This window comes from Eschrichtius robustus, chromosome 8 (genome assembly GCF_028021215.1).
Source record: "Eschrichtius robustus isolate mEscRob2 chromosome 8, mEscRob2.pri, whole genome shotgun sequence".
Taxonomy (NCBI): domain Eukaryota; kingdom Metazoa; phylum Chordata; class Mammalia; order Artiodactyla; family Eschrichtiidae; genus Eschrichtius; species Eschrichtius robustus.
Window position 1 is genome coordinate 118,416,431 of NC_090831.1, and position 14,854 is coordinate 118,431,284.

The following is a 14,854-nucleotide window of genomic DNA, read 5'->3' on the forward strand; positions in this document are numbered from 1 at the left end:
TCACACTTACAGGTGGACCTCCCCCCCCCCCAAAAAAGGTTTGTCCATATTGAAGAATAAATACTATTAACCTCAGTCTCAACTGTCCTATATACAATGTACACAATTTAATTTAAAAACTTATGAAGGACTTCCCTGGAGGCGCAGTGGTTAAGAATCCACCTGCCAATGCAGGGGACATGGGTTTGATCCCTGGTCCGGGAAGATCCCACATGCCGCGGAGCAACTACGCCCATGCACCACAGCTACCGAGCCTGCGCTCTAGAGCCCGTGAGCCACAACTACTGAGCCTGCGTGCCTAGAGCCCGTGTTCCGCAACAAGAGAAGCCACCGCAATGAGAAGCCCGCGCACCGCACCGAACAGTAGCCCCCGCTCGCCACAACTAGAGAAAGCCCGCACACAGCAACAAAGACCCAATGCAGCCAAATAAATAAATAAAATAATTAAAAATAAATAAATAAAATTAAAATGGACAGGGGCATTGAATTTTAACAAATGACTTTCTAATGTCTGTTGAACTGATAATAAGAATGCCCATGCCCTCTTCATCAACCACCCTTGCCCTATTTTTAACTAGCTGTTAAAAATCAAAGAAATGTGGATTCTAATCTCAAAGAGTTCTCCATCTGTGAGAGAGAGGAAAAGTACAATTAATTCTAACACAGTGCCCCAAGAGCCCAGAAGAGAAATACCGATTCTTGGGCTGCAGCCGAGCAGTGTTTTCTGACCCACTAATGGATAAAGGAGACATGGTTGAAAGAAAAAAACGAGTTGGTCAAACCAATGGCAGAACTGACAACAGAATCCGGTTTTTCACACTTCTTTTCCACCTCTCCATCCTCGGGAATTCTCCTGTCCAGATCAAAGTTGGATAAATTAAAAGTTGGAATCTCCAGGATCTTAAGTCACTCAGTATAGACTCCTCTAGCCCCTTATTAAATGTGTATCCATCAAGTTCCCATCAAATTTATAGACTTGTAATGGCAATAATTCTAGTAACTCCTTCATAACAGTCACTGTATGTTTACATTCCTCCCTTGAAAGGAACACATACTGTTAGAAAGTAACTATAGATTCAGTGTCACTTTTAAAAATTTGCACTTATCACAACAGTATTCACAAACACTTGAAAGACAGCAAATAACACTTACATATGCAAGAAATATTTTTATTCAGTCTACTTGCAATGTTAATGCAAGGAAATGGGAACAATTGATCTGATCCTTAGTCTACATAAAGTCAGTTAGTCTACATAAAGTCACTTGATGTAAGGTCATTTAACTGAAGGCAACACCCTTCCCACTCCAAAGAAGTAGCTTACACTGGAACATAATTGCCAGCAGGTAGAATGACATTGTTTGTAACCTGCAGAGCTAGTTATATATATATATATATGTATATTCTAGGAATCTTTATTTTTGCATTTTATATTTAGGTCTATGAGCCATTTTGAACCTTGTGAAAGTGTAAGGTCAATGTCTAGATTCTTTTCTGTCTCTTCATATGACAATGATTTTTTTAAAATTTTATATCGGAGTACAGTTGATTAACAATGTTGTGTTAGTTTCAGGTGTAGCGCACAGTGATTCAGTTATACATATATCTATTCTTTTTCAAATTCTTTTCCCATTTAGGTTATTACAGAATGTGGAGCAGAGTTCCCTGTGCTATACAGTAGGTCCTTGTTGGTTATCTATGTTAAATATAGCAGTGTGTACATGTCAATTCCAAACCCCAAATCTATCCCTCCCCACCCAGAGCTAATTTAAATATAGGTAGAATCAGTGGCAGGATTTCCTGACACCTCTCCCATCTTCCCTTCATTTGTCTGACATTCCAGCCCCAGAGATACAGTGTCCTCCCAGTAAGCAACCATTAGAAATACAAGGTTCTGAAGAGCTAGCACAAGAGCCCATTGTCACACATGGAAATCCCAGTGGGAAATAAAAGTAGGTTTATTCCTATCAGCTGAGAGGACTAGGGAGCAAGAAATCAAGGGTATGGAAGTTCTGATGAAGGAAGATAAAGGAATCAAATCATTTTCATATAAAAGTCAGGCCTGGGTCCTAGAATGACCAGTGGTACCATGAACGTCCTGCATATATGGGATTTTAGGAGTTAGGTGAAGTGCAAAACTTTCTAAGCCCAAGTTGGAAAATTTGAGTGTTGCCTATGGAGCACCACGTTCATATCGGTCTAGTTTCACCAAATCTTTCAGCTTTAAATTTCCTGATGTAAATAGGGTCCTTGCAACCACGCCTGAGGAATACAGAAGAAAAGTGATGGTGACCCGGTAGTCTGCCCGTAAATATTTAATCACTGGTTCCCCAGTTGTAGCATTTGCTGACTTGCAGCATTCACCAGTTTCCATGGTGTCAGTTTCACTCTCATCATGTCTACTTTCAAGCTACCAACATGACATCACTGAGCTTGGAGATGGGAAGAGATTCTCACCATTATACAGTATTTCTTTTTTTTTTTTTTTTTTTTTAAAACAATATCTTTATTGGAGTATAATAGCTTTACAATGTTGTGTTAGTTTCTGCTGTACAACAAAGTGAATCAGCTATATGTATACATATATCCCCATATCTCCTGCTTCTTGAGCCTCCCTCCCACCCTCCCTATCCCACCCCTCTAGGTCATCACAAAGCGTCGAACTATCTCCCTGTGCTATTGTGGCAGCTTCCTACTCTACTATACACAGTATTTCTACCATACTGACACAAGTGACACAACTTCGGTGGAACAGACCAAAGTAAAATGCAGTAAAATAATTAGGAGTTTTGAGTTTTGATTACCTTTGTCTTTAAAAATCTATCTGATTGTAAGTGTCTATTATTTAATTTTTAACAATGACGATGTTTAATTCCTGAAAACTTAACCATCAATTTTTGGGAGGGCTCCAGGCCATCAGTGTAGTACTCTGCCTCGGGGTTTTCCCTTAGATCCTGTTCTGCATTCAACCCAGCATCTTTGTCATTCTCCTTCCCTTGAGTTAGACAAGCATCAAATGCTATGGAAGGAAACCTCATGGAATTGCCCTTTAAAAGAACAATTCTTAAGCTCTCCATGAACTTACTTAGGTCATTTTCAAAATTTAAGGCGATGAAATTCCAGCACTGACCGTAAATAATAGCTTTGTGAATACAGTAGAGTTGCCCTAGCATGCAAAGGTTTCCACATCAATACCCTCTGTACCCACTATAAAATTTGTCATCTTGTGATTTCAGTGAGCTGAGCATCTTTCAGAGGACACTTGCAAACCCCCAAGAGACCTGGATTTGATTAGTGAAGATACCCATGACCACTCTCCAGAGAGCATTCATTAATTCCATCTCCCCGGGCTTGCACTGCCTACCCAATGTGCCATTTTTATTTCTACGTTACTTTACATATTAAGTTGTCTCTCTCTGGAATTCACTTTTCCCATTCGCAGCCTGTGAAGCTGCTCTATACTTCAAAGCTCGACTCAAATGACACCACGTTTGAGAAGACTCAATTTAACCAACTCCCTCCCCGTATTCCCAGAGTGCTTTGCATATCCTAGTAACTAACACATAGTTTAGTCTTCCCACACTAAATTCTCAGCTCTTCAAGTTAGGCATCATGCCTTCTCTACCTCTGTATCTCCTGTACCAACAACAGAGATGTTCAGTAAATGCCAGCTGTCTTTAGCAATGAGGTTTGCAGATGAATTTGGAATATGAGTGGACTCTGTAAACGAAAACACGGAAGGCCATCTTAGTTGACAGCAATAGATGTGTGGTAACCAAAGCGCAGGAAGAAGTTACCCCACTGCACCTCTATCCCGGTTAGTTGTCTAAACTAGCACTAGTTGTTAAGACCCACATAACAACAGGCACAAGAGGAAGCAGTGTGGGTAGTGAGAGGTCTATAGAAAGTGTTCAGTGGCAACATTTCACTAGTAAATCTGAATATTTTGTAGGGGAATATCTAGCTGCCTTCACTTATTTGCTGGTCTGCCTGTGTGAACCAAAATTGCACAGTGGGTGAATATTAGAGTCACAGTGAGGCTGGATATAAGGGCTTCATCCTAAACATTAGCACACAGCAGCAAAGAGAGGGACCACCTCACGGCTGTGAGGGCTCCATCTCTAGACTGGGTTCCAGCAGGGCCTCCGTGTGTGCTGCCGTGGGGATGCCTGAGCTCAGAGGAGGTGGGCCTGGATGACCTACGCATTCCCCTGCAATTCCATGAGGCAGTGGTTTAGTTACATCATGACTCTAAACCTAGGGAGACTTTTCGTACAGACACTCTGTCTTAGAACTGGGATCCCCATATTCCTTCCAGCAAGCTGGAAAAGTAAGTTTAAATTACTTTCCAGGTTATGTCTACGCAGTTGCTTCATTTGACACTGTGTACACCGAGGGTCCCTGTCACATCCAGACAAATGTGTGGAACCAAAGTATCTCCAGGTCGTGTCCACGCAGGATTCAAACAGCAAGTAGAAAGCTGGACCATTAGGCTAAAGTCACTCAAGAAGCCTGAAGTCAAACTGGGATGAAAATCTTGGGGATCTAAGTCCTGGTTACGGTCTCCAGAAAGAGGACCTGGGATAAAAGTCATTATGAAAGGATGGCTCCGATAATAGCAGGTACACCCTCAAATTCCCTCTTCCAGTGCCCTTCACATTGTTGAGATTGGGACAAGGGCTTTTTACACAATTTCCTGACTGGAAATCCCACCAGTTAATTGTCTAGATCAGCACTTCTCAAATATTACTGTGCATTGTGAATCACCCTGGGGTCCTATTAAAAATGCAGATGCGGATTCAGCAGGTCTGGGATGGGGGCCCAGATTCTGCATTTCCAAAAAGCTCCCAGGAGATGCCAATGTGGTTCCAGGGATCACACTTTGAGTAGCAAGGGACCACAGGCAAGTTTTTAAAGAATGCCACGCCTGTGAGATGCTGACTGTGACAGGGCAGTCACTGTGGAGGAACAAAGCATGTGACACCTTCCCCAAATCTGGCCAGAGACCCCACTCCTGCAGGAACACTGTGAAAAACAGGCAAGAGACTGCTGTAGGCTGTTGGTTATTTTTAAATTTTTAGGCGGAAACGTGCAGAGATGAGAGTCACAGAAGAGTCTCTCTCAGGAGGAAAATCTGAGTGGATTTGTGTGCTGATTGAGAAGGAAAAGGCTGAAGGAAAGTGTTTGCATATCAGAAGGAGATAATTGCCTCCCATTTCGTTTTTCAGTTTTTCACAAAGTTTTCAAGGAGGGTAAGTAATTAGTCCCTAGAGACTCAGAGGAAAGAAAGTTCTCAGGATGAAGAAAATGTTTTCCCAGCTGGCCTTTACTGCAGAACCAAAAGTATCTGCCCACGTTTTTGGAGAGGCCCACAAATGGGAATGTGTCCCGTGGTAGTTATTTTTTTAAAAAAAAGCTTAATTGGAGACCAAGCTTCCAGGCAATAAGAGGAGACTCGGGCCTCCAGGCCACACACCCTGGGAGGCTTGCCCCTCCCACTACCCCCTTTCTTCACAGGCTTGGGTCTGTGGGATGGCTCCCACACTGTGACTGTCCCCACTGCAAACGAGGACCAGGGCCTCTCTAGACACCCTGTAGGCAGAGCTAGCTCCAGAAGTCAGAGGAAGTTTGCATGTACTCTTTGTCCTGTTTTGCTAATCCCAGCCCAGTCCAGATTCAATCTGGTATAAGAAATCAGACACCAGAGCTATTCCCACTCACACCCTCCTTCCAGGACTTCCTAAACCGTTCCCAGATTTCCAAGGAATGCCTTCCCTCACCTGCCCACAGCCCATTACCCACAATACCTGTCCTGTTCCATTTCCTCCTCACCAGCCCTCTATCACCTCTGCCTTACCCCGCAGGGCTGCTGGCAAACTCCTGGCCAGGCGGCTTCCAGGAAACCCAACCTCAGAGGGCCCTCCCTCTGGGCCACGGATCTAAGGTTCTGTGGGAGAAGAGGAGTGCTAGCCCTTGAGAAGAGGACGGTAGCAAGTCTGGGGTCAAGGATCCAGCTTTCCCCTCTTCCCTGAGCGCATAGGAAGGATTGAAAAAAAGAAAAAAGAAAAAAAGAATAAATTGCATGCCCTTCTTTCTAGGCATGGGGCCCTCATGACCTTGCTGTATATGGGGATCGAGAAAGTGGCCCCCAGAGAGTCATTTCCCTTTAAAGGTAAGAGGTCTGGGGGCCAGGAGGGAGTAGTGGGCAGCCTGGGTGTGAGTGGCGCTTCTACTCCAGGAGCAATCCCACATGGGGGTCCCAACAAAAGGCACATCGTTATTTCTGTTTTGAGGATGCCGGGCCTCTCTGCTCTTCTCCAAGAATCTCCCACTTTCAGAATCCCATCCTAGACTCTGAAGCCAGTTCCTGGGAAAAGAACACACCCCAAAAAAATCTGCACACAAAGAAACGTAAAGGAATGTGAACAAAACCATAGAGCAGGACCAGGGAGGAGAGATTTTAATAGCACATTTCATAATAATAGCTGGGCTTCCCTGGTGGCGCAGTGGTTGAGAATCTGCCTGCCAATGCAGGGGATACGGGTTCGAGCCCTGGTCTGGGAGGATCCCACATGCCGCGGAGCAACTAAGCCCGTGAGCCACAACTACTGAGCCTGCGCGTCTGGAGCCTGTGCTCCGCAACAAGAGAGGCTGCGATAGTGAGAGGCCCGCGCACCGCGATGAAGAGTGGCCCCCGCTTGCCACACTAGAGAAAGCCCTCGCACAGAAACAAAGACCCAACACAGCCAAAAATAAATAAATAAATAAGTAAGTAAGTAATAAAAATAAAGGAATTCCTTTTTAAAAAAAAAGCCACTTCTTTAAAAAATAATAATAATAGCTACATTTACTGAGTTCTTAGTACCTACCAGAGCCTGTGCTATGAGCTTGATTTGGATTATCTCTTTTAATTGACATCATCACACTGTTTTCACCCCCAGCTTCCTTGAAATCATCCTCTCCTTAACTAGCGCAGGCTCACGGACACTTGCCTTTGAGACATTCAGACAATGTGAACTCGTCAGCTCCCTGTAGAGAGTGAACAGAGACTTCTGTGGGGGTGAGGGAGCAGAAGAGACTAGAAAGAAGGAGACTGAGAAGCTCCAGCCTGGGCACCTTGGTGCCACCTGCAGTGGATGGTCCTCATTCCTCGTTCTCATCTGTGGGTGGCTGGGTCTCTGAGGAGGATCCTTTCGGACACATCCTCAATGACCTCTCTGACCTTCTCATTCGGGAAGGTGAAGATGAAGAGGTTGAGGAATGGGGCCACCACCTCGTTGAGCCGCGTGGAGTGGCCCTTGCCTGGCCTCAGGTAGATGAAGATGGCGCTGCCGTAGCCCAGAAGCAGCACCGTGAGGTGGGAGGTGCCGGCGGAACGGCCTCTGGTGCCCGGAGGAGGAGGGCATGCGCAGCACTGCAGCCACAGTGAGGATGTACGAGGCCACGAAGAGCAGCAGGGCGGCAGCACGAAGAGCGAGGAAAGGACAGGAAGAAGTCCACGAGCTCGACGTGCTGCGTGTCGGAGCAGGACAGCTTGAGCGGCGGGGCAGAGTCACAGAAGTAGTGGTCAATGATGTTGCGGCCGCAGAACCAGAGCTGGGTTTTCTGCAGGGTCAGGGAGATGATGGAGAGGAACCCAACCACCCAGCAGACCACCACCAGCTTCACACAGACTGGCCCGTTCGTGATGGTCGCGTAGTGCGGAGGACGGCAGATGGCCACGTAGCAACCGAAGGCCATGACTGTTGAGGATAAGGAAGTTGGTGGAGCCCAGGGAGAAGGAAAAGAAAGACCGGGTCAGGCGTTCAGCCAGGGACATGGTTCTGGGAGTGGACAGCAAGTCGGCCAGCATCCTAGGGACCACAGTGGAGGCGACCAGCACCTCCACGAGGGAGAAGTTGCAGAGGAAGCAGTACATGGGTGAGTGGAGGCGGGAGTCCAGGCATGTGAGGGTGACAATGGCCAGGTTCCCCAGCACCGTCAGCACATATATCAATAGGATGAAAGCAAACAGGAGGGTCTGGAACTCATGCAGATGAGAAAATCCCAGGAGCACAAACTCCCTGACGACGCTGAAGTTACTCACTGCGCTTGATACCCATTCTCTGTACCATCTGTGAGAAGCCAGGAAGTCTTAGTGGGAAATCACCACCAGCCGCTCTCTTGACCTTGCTCCCTGATGGCTGGCCTGGCTTCCCAAGAAGACTGGCCCGTATGCATGGTGAAATTCAATGTCCAGGAGACACATTCCCAAAGGGCAGAAGTTCCCAAGGTGCAAGGAACCGACTATTTCTGCTGGACAGATTTAGGAACTGGCTACTACCACATCACCACCACTCCTAAGCTCCTACACTTCTGTCTTCTACTCATTCATTATTTCATTCAACACATTTGTTAAGCTCCGTCTCTGTGTCAGACTTCTGGCTGGGTCTGGTAAACCCTTCCTAACTGCCAAATGTAATAGTCTTTCAATCAGAATAACACCTGCCATTAGCAGAGTTCTTCCCATGTCTCAGGATCTGGTACCTTATACGTTACTTCTTTTCATCCTTTGTACTCAGTCCTCATCCTCCTTGCCTCCTCTGTGACATTGCACGCTGTGAATCACACATTTTTGAAATAGCTTCCACCCCTGACTGTAGAGACACTCTACTCTTAATTGTCCAATAACTCTTGAGTTTTTTAGGGCTGGCTCCTTCTCTAGCTCCTTGTCTTTCTGCTGTTTTCTAAATACGAATGTCTCCGCATCTCTCTTCTCATCCTTCTTTTCTCTCTCTAGTCTCTCCTTCAGAAAACTCACCTTCTCCCTTAACGAGAGCAATCTTGAAAAGGTAAAAGAGACTCTGCCTTTTTGTTCTCAGCCCACATCTCACACTACCACATACTCAACATGTGTAAAAAATACACACATAATCCTCTCCTCCCCCAAAGCCGATATCATGTTCATGGCTCCCCAAACCCGCAGTTATCCAGGCTTGAAACCTGGGAGGTATTTCTTTTTTGTTGTTGTTTTGTTTTTTTAAATTTATTTATTTTATTTATTTTTGGCTGTGTTGGGTCTTCATTGCTGCGCATGGGCTTTCTCTAGTTGTGGCGAGCGGGGGCTACTCTTCGTTGCAGTATGCGGGCTTCTCACTGCAGTGGCTTCTCTTGTTGTAGAGCACAGGCTGTAGGCGCGTGGGCTCAGTAGTTGTGGTGCATGGGTTCTAGAGCACAGGCTCCGTAGTTGTGGCGCACGGGCTTAGTGCTCCGTGGCATGTGGGATCTTCCCGGGCCAGGAGTTGAACCCGTGTTCCCTGCATTGGCAGATGGATTCTTAACCACTGTGCCACCAGGGAAGTCCCTGGGAGTGTTTCTGAGTTCTCCTTCTTTCTTCTAAACCATTTGAATTGTTATCCTTAGAAATATATTTTTTCTCATGCTGTCCCCTTTTCTTTTTTCATAGCCACCAACTAGGTTCAAGGATTCACTTCCTCTTAATCATCACAACAGCATTCTTAATGGCTTTCTTATTTGTACATTTCTGTATATGTATTTGTACATTTCTGTATTGGATCCAACCTATCCATATACTGCTGTTATATTTATTTTTCTAAAGTATTATGTCCATAGACTGTTTTTTTTTTTAATAATCTGAGGCAATGTTATTTCATTTATACATTCCTTTCAACGTCATCTACCTTCATACAGAAAAAGACTACAAGGACACATTTTAAAATATTAACAATGAGGGGATATGGGGATATATGTATACATATAGCTGATTCACTTTGTTGTACAGCAGAAACTAACACAACATTGTAAAGCAATTATACTCCAATAAAGGTGTTAAAAAAAATATATTAACAATGGCTATCTCTAGGTGTGGATTATAGGCATTTAAATGTTTTCAGATGTATATATATCTTGGTTTTCAAATTCTTTTTCTTTGAACACATATTATTTCAGTATCAGGAAAAAAATGTTTTTAAACAACATCTATTCCCTCCCTTGTCTATAAATCAAGCACAAACTCTCCCTGGCAATCCCAGCTTTCTACAGTTCTACCCATCTACCCCTCCAGCCTAACATTCACCTCCTTCTTGCTGCATGATTTGTGCTTCCAACAAGCTGGACCACTTGCTATTCTCCAAGTATTAAGTCCACCCTCTGCTTGCACACCCTTTCCTTACTCTTCCCTAGGCTCAGAATACCCTGTCCTGCCATCTCTGCCTGGCAGATTCTTACCCACACTTCAAATGCCTCTGCTTTATGAAGCTTCATCCTCTACCCAGATGTGAACTTGTCCTGCCTGGAGTTCCCAACGAGGGAAGTTAGCATGTTCCTCCTTGCATGACAATTTTTCTTGTGCCAGCCTCACCCCAAACACTAGATCCCTCGTTTCTCAGTGGCAGGCCTCTCTTTTCATCTTCATAGCCCTCACAACACCCTGCTGCAACATGTCTTACAAAGCGTAAGGACTTCGTAAATTTTGGTTAAACAAATGAAGGAGTACATCTGTTGGGTTTTCATTCCTAGCCCTGAGAAGAAAAGTCTTGCCAAATGGAAACTCACGTTTTCTTTCATGATTATTTGAATGTGTGCATTATAGACTTTAATAGCTGGTAAGGGGGCAAGCATGGCCTGACAATTACTTATCAGAAAGACACGATGAGATCAGGTGTGTTTCAGGATCCAATCCCAGAAGGGTCTGGGTACACCCTATAATCAAATACACTACTATTTCTGCAGCAAAATACACGAATATGCACACTAAATGGAATAAATAAAGGCAATAAATGGCCTCACAGTAAGTTCAGATCAGGTTTCACTACCTAGTTAGTTTGACCCAAAATTAGAAAAGAACTTTCAGTTGTCAAAGCATTTTTGATTACAGCATTGTGGATCAGGGGCTGTGAATGGTTAGACCTCATTCACTGAGGTTCCTCATTCATAGGAACCCACCATGTACTGGTTCCTACACCACAAAACAACTGTGAAAGTTGCCATCTCCATATCACAGGTGATAAAAACCGAGACTCGAGATGTTTAAGGATCTCCATCCCGAGTCATATAGTTAATAAATGTACAGCTGGGATTTGAACCCAGAGTCTTCTAACTCCAATGCCTACTCATTTACAGTCATTAAAATGCCAAACGTGAAATCTTCCCAATTTTCAAACAGTGCCATACCGATCTCTGAACACAGGATTCAAAGTCTATTGCTTAGGTCTGCAAACAGGGAGAGTATTTAATAAAGGGTAAATAAAGGAATGTACTGAAGAATAAAAGAATAAATTCCCATCTCTGGCTGTTGACCATCAGTGATGAGTAGGAGACACTGATGGGGAGGAGACAGGGAGGGTGTCCCTTTCCTCAAAAAAAGGATCTAACTTGGGTCTCAGCCATTACTGTGGAAACAGTCAGAGGTCCAGCCCTGCGTGCTCCATCACTCCTGGGGAACCCACAACAGTCAGGCTTTCGGGGACTGCTGCTCCTCCACTTACCGCTTCCCCGATTGTGATCTCACCCCACCCGGCCCCATACTGATGTGTGTCACATTCTGTGGGTGTTATAAAGGCATGAGCAATGATGAGGAATTCAACGCATGGGCCCATTTTATGTTTCATTCACCATCACTGCCACCCAGAAAGCAATATCTTTCTTACCTGATAGGTTTCCATGACATCGCATCCGGAGGTTCAACGTTCTACAACATCTGAAGTCCTGAAATCAGAGGTGAAAGAGTTAATTCAGGGATGACCCTGGAGCCAGGAATACTCCATTCGGTGCAGCAGGCTTCACTCCACCTCACTAGCCAGCATCCTTTGCAAACTGACCTCCTATTATACCCTCACCCCCAACCCATCTTGCCTTCCTCCTGCCAACCTCTCTCCTGTCTACTGGACTTTTCACCCTTAGACTTCCCTCTCCCTGTTTACGGTCTCGCCTCCCCTCTCAGCGTTGATGACTGGTGCCCCCTCTTTGTCCACGATGCATGCCTGTCCCTTCATGTTCATTCAAGACTCTGAGCCACGGCCCCCCAGACTCCAGCTCAGCAAACTGGAGCCCACAGCTCAGGACAAGCCCCCTGGAGTTATGTCTTAGGACCCACTGTATTTGTTGAGTAAATTTTTTTTTTTTTAACCTTCGGGCAATGCTTTATTTAAATCACCAAAAATAAGGTTTTATAGGAAAGGAACTATAACAAGCAAATGTGCAGCTGCAAATTTTCTTCTGCCATCAATATCAACTCCCTCTAAAATATTCTGGGACTACTTTGCGGTTTCCAAGCAAAACTAATGTTTCATTGCTCAGCCTCATCACAAGAATGAAAACGGTTTGCAAAACAATTTTGTTTAATGCTAACAAATAACTAAAAAATGTGGTTATTGCTAACAAGTAACTCCGTCTCCTGAAACAGCCCAACCTACACACACTTTGGTGAACATTTCACTGTGAGCACAACCGCTCTTTTCCCGCCGTCACAGATGACAGGTACCGTGGCAAGGGTCAGATGCTGGAGGCCGTTCAGGCACCTAGGAAGTAGTCCTTCACAGAAATAACTACGGTAGGTAAGCAGCTCAAACAAATGGGCCCGCCTCTGCCACACCCGCCCCAAGGTGGGTGTCGCATTGGCTCTGCCTGTAAGGAAGGCCCACCAACTCCCTAGTTCTTTACTGGGAACCGAGAGCGCAAAGCTAGATAGAGATGCTGTTCTTCCAGAGCCACCAAAGCCTGAATAAATCGCCCTGGGGTTCTTCGTGCTGTCCTGCGGCTCACAGGCAGCAACATAGGCAGACTGGGGAAAAGCCATCATGGTATTCTGCTAAACACCTCAGAAAGAGATCAAAGTGCTTCAGTAAAGCCTTCAGATTCTCCTCAGAAAAGGACATCTTTCCAGGGATTTCTGGAAGTTTCACGAACAATCGCAGCAAGTGTTGTGCCCCATAAATGTAAGAGGGTGGAGGTGGCTGGTCAGCTGGGGGGTAACTGTCGGGTACAAGTTTCCAGGAGAGGACCTCATTTATTTCATTAGTTCTTCTGCCTTCAAAGCCAGCAAACACCGCACTCCCTTCCTTGCTTGGGGTCAGAGGAACAGGCGAGGATGATCTGCTGTGAACAGATGTCTTCTCTTCCAGGTGCAGGAACAGCTTGGGCGTGCTGGCAGACGTGTCCTGCTGCCGGCGCTTGGGCTGAGGCGAGGCGCTGCTCTCAGGCAGCCTGTCGCAACTGGCAAAGTGGCGTGTGGACCGCCTCCGAGACTGTAAGGCTTCCGGCTCGGCTTTGCGCCTTTTGGGGGTGGCCGGTTCGCCTGTGGCTCGCTGACTCTCTGTGGACTGTGGTGTGGATGGATTCAACAAAGGTGGGCTTGGAGAGAGCTCCTCCTGGTTCCTACTAGTGTTTGTGGTACCTTCCTTAATCGGAAGAAAAAATTTGGACGAAGTCACCTTTTTATACTGAACTTGTTCATATGGATAGAGCAAAACCAATGGGAGAGTATAATCAAATATTCTTCCTTGCGGTGAGCGGGCTTCTCACTGCGGTGGCTTCTCTTGTTGCGGAGTGCGGGCTCAGTAGTTGTGGCGCACGGGCTTAGTTGCTCCACGGCAGGTGGGATCTTCCCCGACCAGGGCTCGAACCCATGTCCCCTGCATTGGCAGGCGGATTCTTAACCACTGCACCACCAGGGAAGGTTATTCTTAATCCATCCACAATCTCCTTACAAAGGTCAACGTTCTTTTCTGCTGGGATATATTGCACATTCATGTTGGCGTGTGGCATAGCGTAATGGTGACGAGGCCTCTCATTGGCTGAAAAGGCTGCAATGATAGCAAAATGCTTCACGTACGATTCCAAAATAGTTATGATGTTGGTCTGGCACGGAAGTTTCACTAACCGTTTCCTCCTGTTGATATAGTAACAATCGTCCTCAAGCTTCTTCTTCAGAACTTCAGGGATTTCTATAGTTACTGTTCTTTCTTCCATTTCCTTTTTTTGCGTGCAGCTCTGGTTCTTCCTTCACTTCAGTCTTTTCTTCAATATCACTTTCTTCACTTATTTCTTCATCCTTTTCTTCACTACTGTCATCAGAGGAACTGCTGACTGAGTTTTCAACATTTTCATCTTTTTCTTCAGCAGGTAGGCTTTTTAAGACAGAGTCCACACCAGGCAACCTGCAGCGCCTCCTCTTTCTTCCTGTGCTTCTCAGGCGAGCTACAGCTTTTCTTGCCAATTTACGCTGTAATCTCTGATTTTCATCGGTGTCACGAAGGACATGACCTTCAGCTGCCCATCTATCCCAGCTTCTGTTCCAACCACTCAAATGGATCAGATATTCTGGGATCTTTCTGCCTTTTTCGTCTTTCCCAACAATAACATCGACAATCGTGGCATCGTCCAGCACGCGCGCCTTGGTGGGGTCAGGCTCGAAGCACGGCACTTCCTCCCCTGAGTGGAATTTAAATTTCATGCCCTCGCTCCGACTCATTTGCTCATCGTGGTGGAGGGCGAGGCTCTGGGGTGGGCGGAGCGCGCACGGTGGGGGACTCGTTGAGTAATTTTACATCCCAAGTTTTTGTTTCCGATACTGCCAAATTAACATAGGTGAAGTTTAAGTTGAATGTAGAATCAACTTTTCTCTGCATCGGGGTCTTCTGCAGACCAGAGTTTCCTCGGTGTAGGCTCTGTGGAAGCCCTTGCTACAGAACAAAACCTCTCTCAGGCCCAGGAGTCCTGCATCCCTGTGACCCAGGCAAACTCAACTTCAGTCAGGAGATAATGAGGTGCTCCCATCAAACCAGGCCAGGTGTCGCCTTAGACATTACAAAGCAGGCTGGTCAAGGCCTTGGTTGGCCATTTAGTGCGTGCTCTGGA

The 14,854-nt window shown here is 45.8% G+C and overlaps 2 protein-coding genes and 1 long non-coding RNA gene across 6 annotated transcripts in view; all 3 read right to left on the reverse strand.

The window, feature by feature from the left end:
• LOC137768214 (uncharacterized) overlaps positions 1-14,854 on the reverse strand; it is a 188,794-nt gene that overhangs the window by 47,950 nt on the left and 125,990 nt on the right. For all 4 annotated transcript variants that reach the window (XR_011074734.1, XR_011074732.1, XR_011074731.1 and 1 more), the window contains one exon: positions 11,647-11,704. This is a non-coding gene — a long non-coding RNA (uncharacterized lncRNA). The remainder of the gene's footprint in view (positions 1-11,646; positions 11,705-14,854) is intronic.
• Positions 7,155-11,522, reverse strand: OR6V1 (olfactory receptor family 6 subfamily V member 1). The gene is given in 5 exon segments (XM_068550292.1): positions 7,155-7,365; positions 7,367-7,476; positions 7,478-7,744; positions 7,746-8,112; positions 11,485-11,522. Coding segments are annotated over 5 exon segments (993 nt in total).
• Positions 12,757-14,468, reverse strand: LOC137768598 (MSL complex subunit 3-like). The gene is given in 3 exon segments (XM_068550140.1): positions 12,757-13,496; positions 13,666-13,975; positions 13,977-14,468. Coding segments are annotated over 3 exon segments (1,542 nt in total).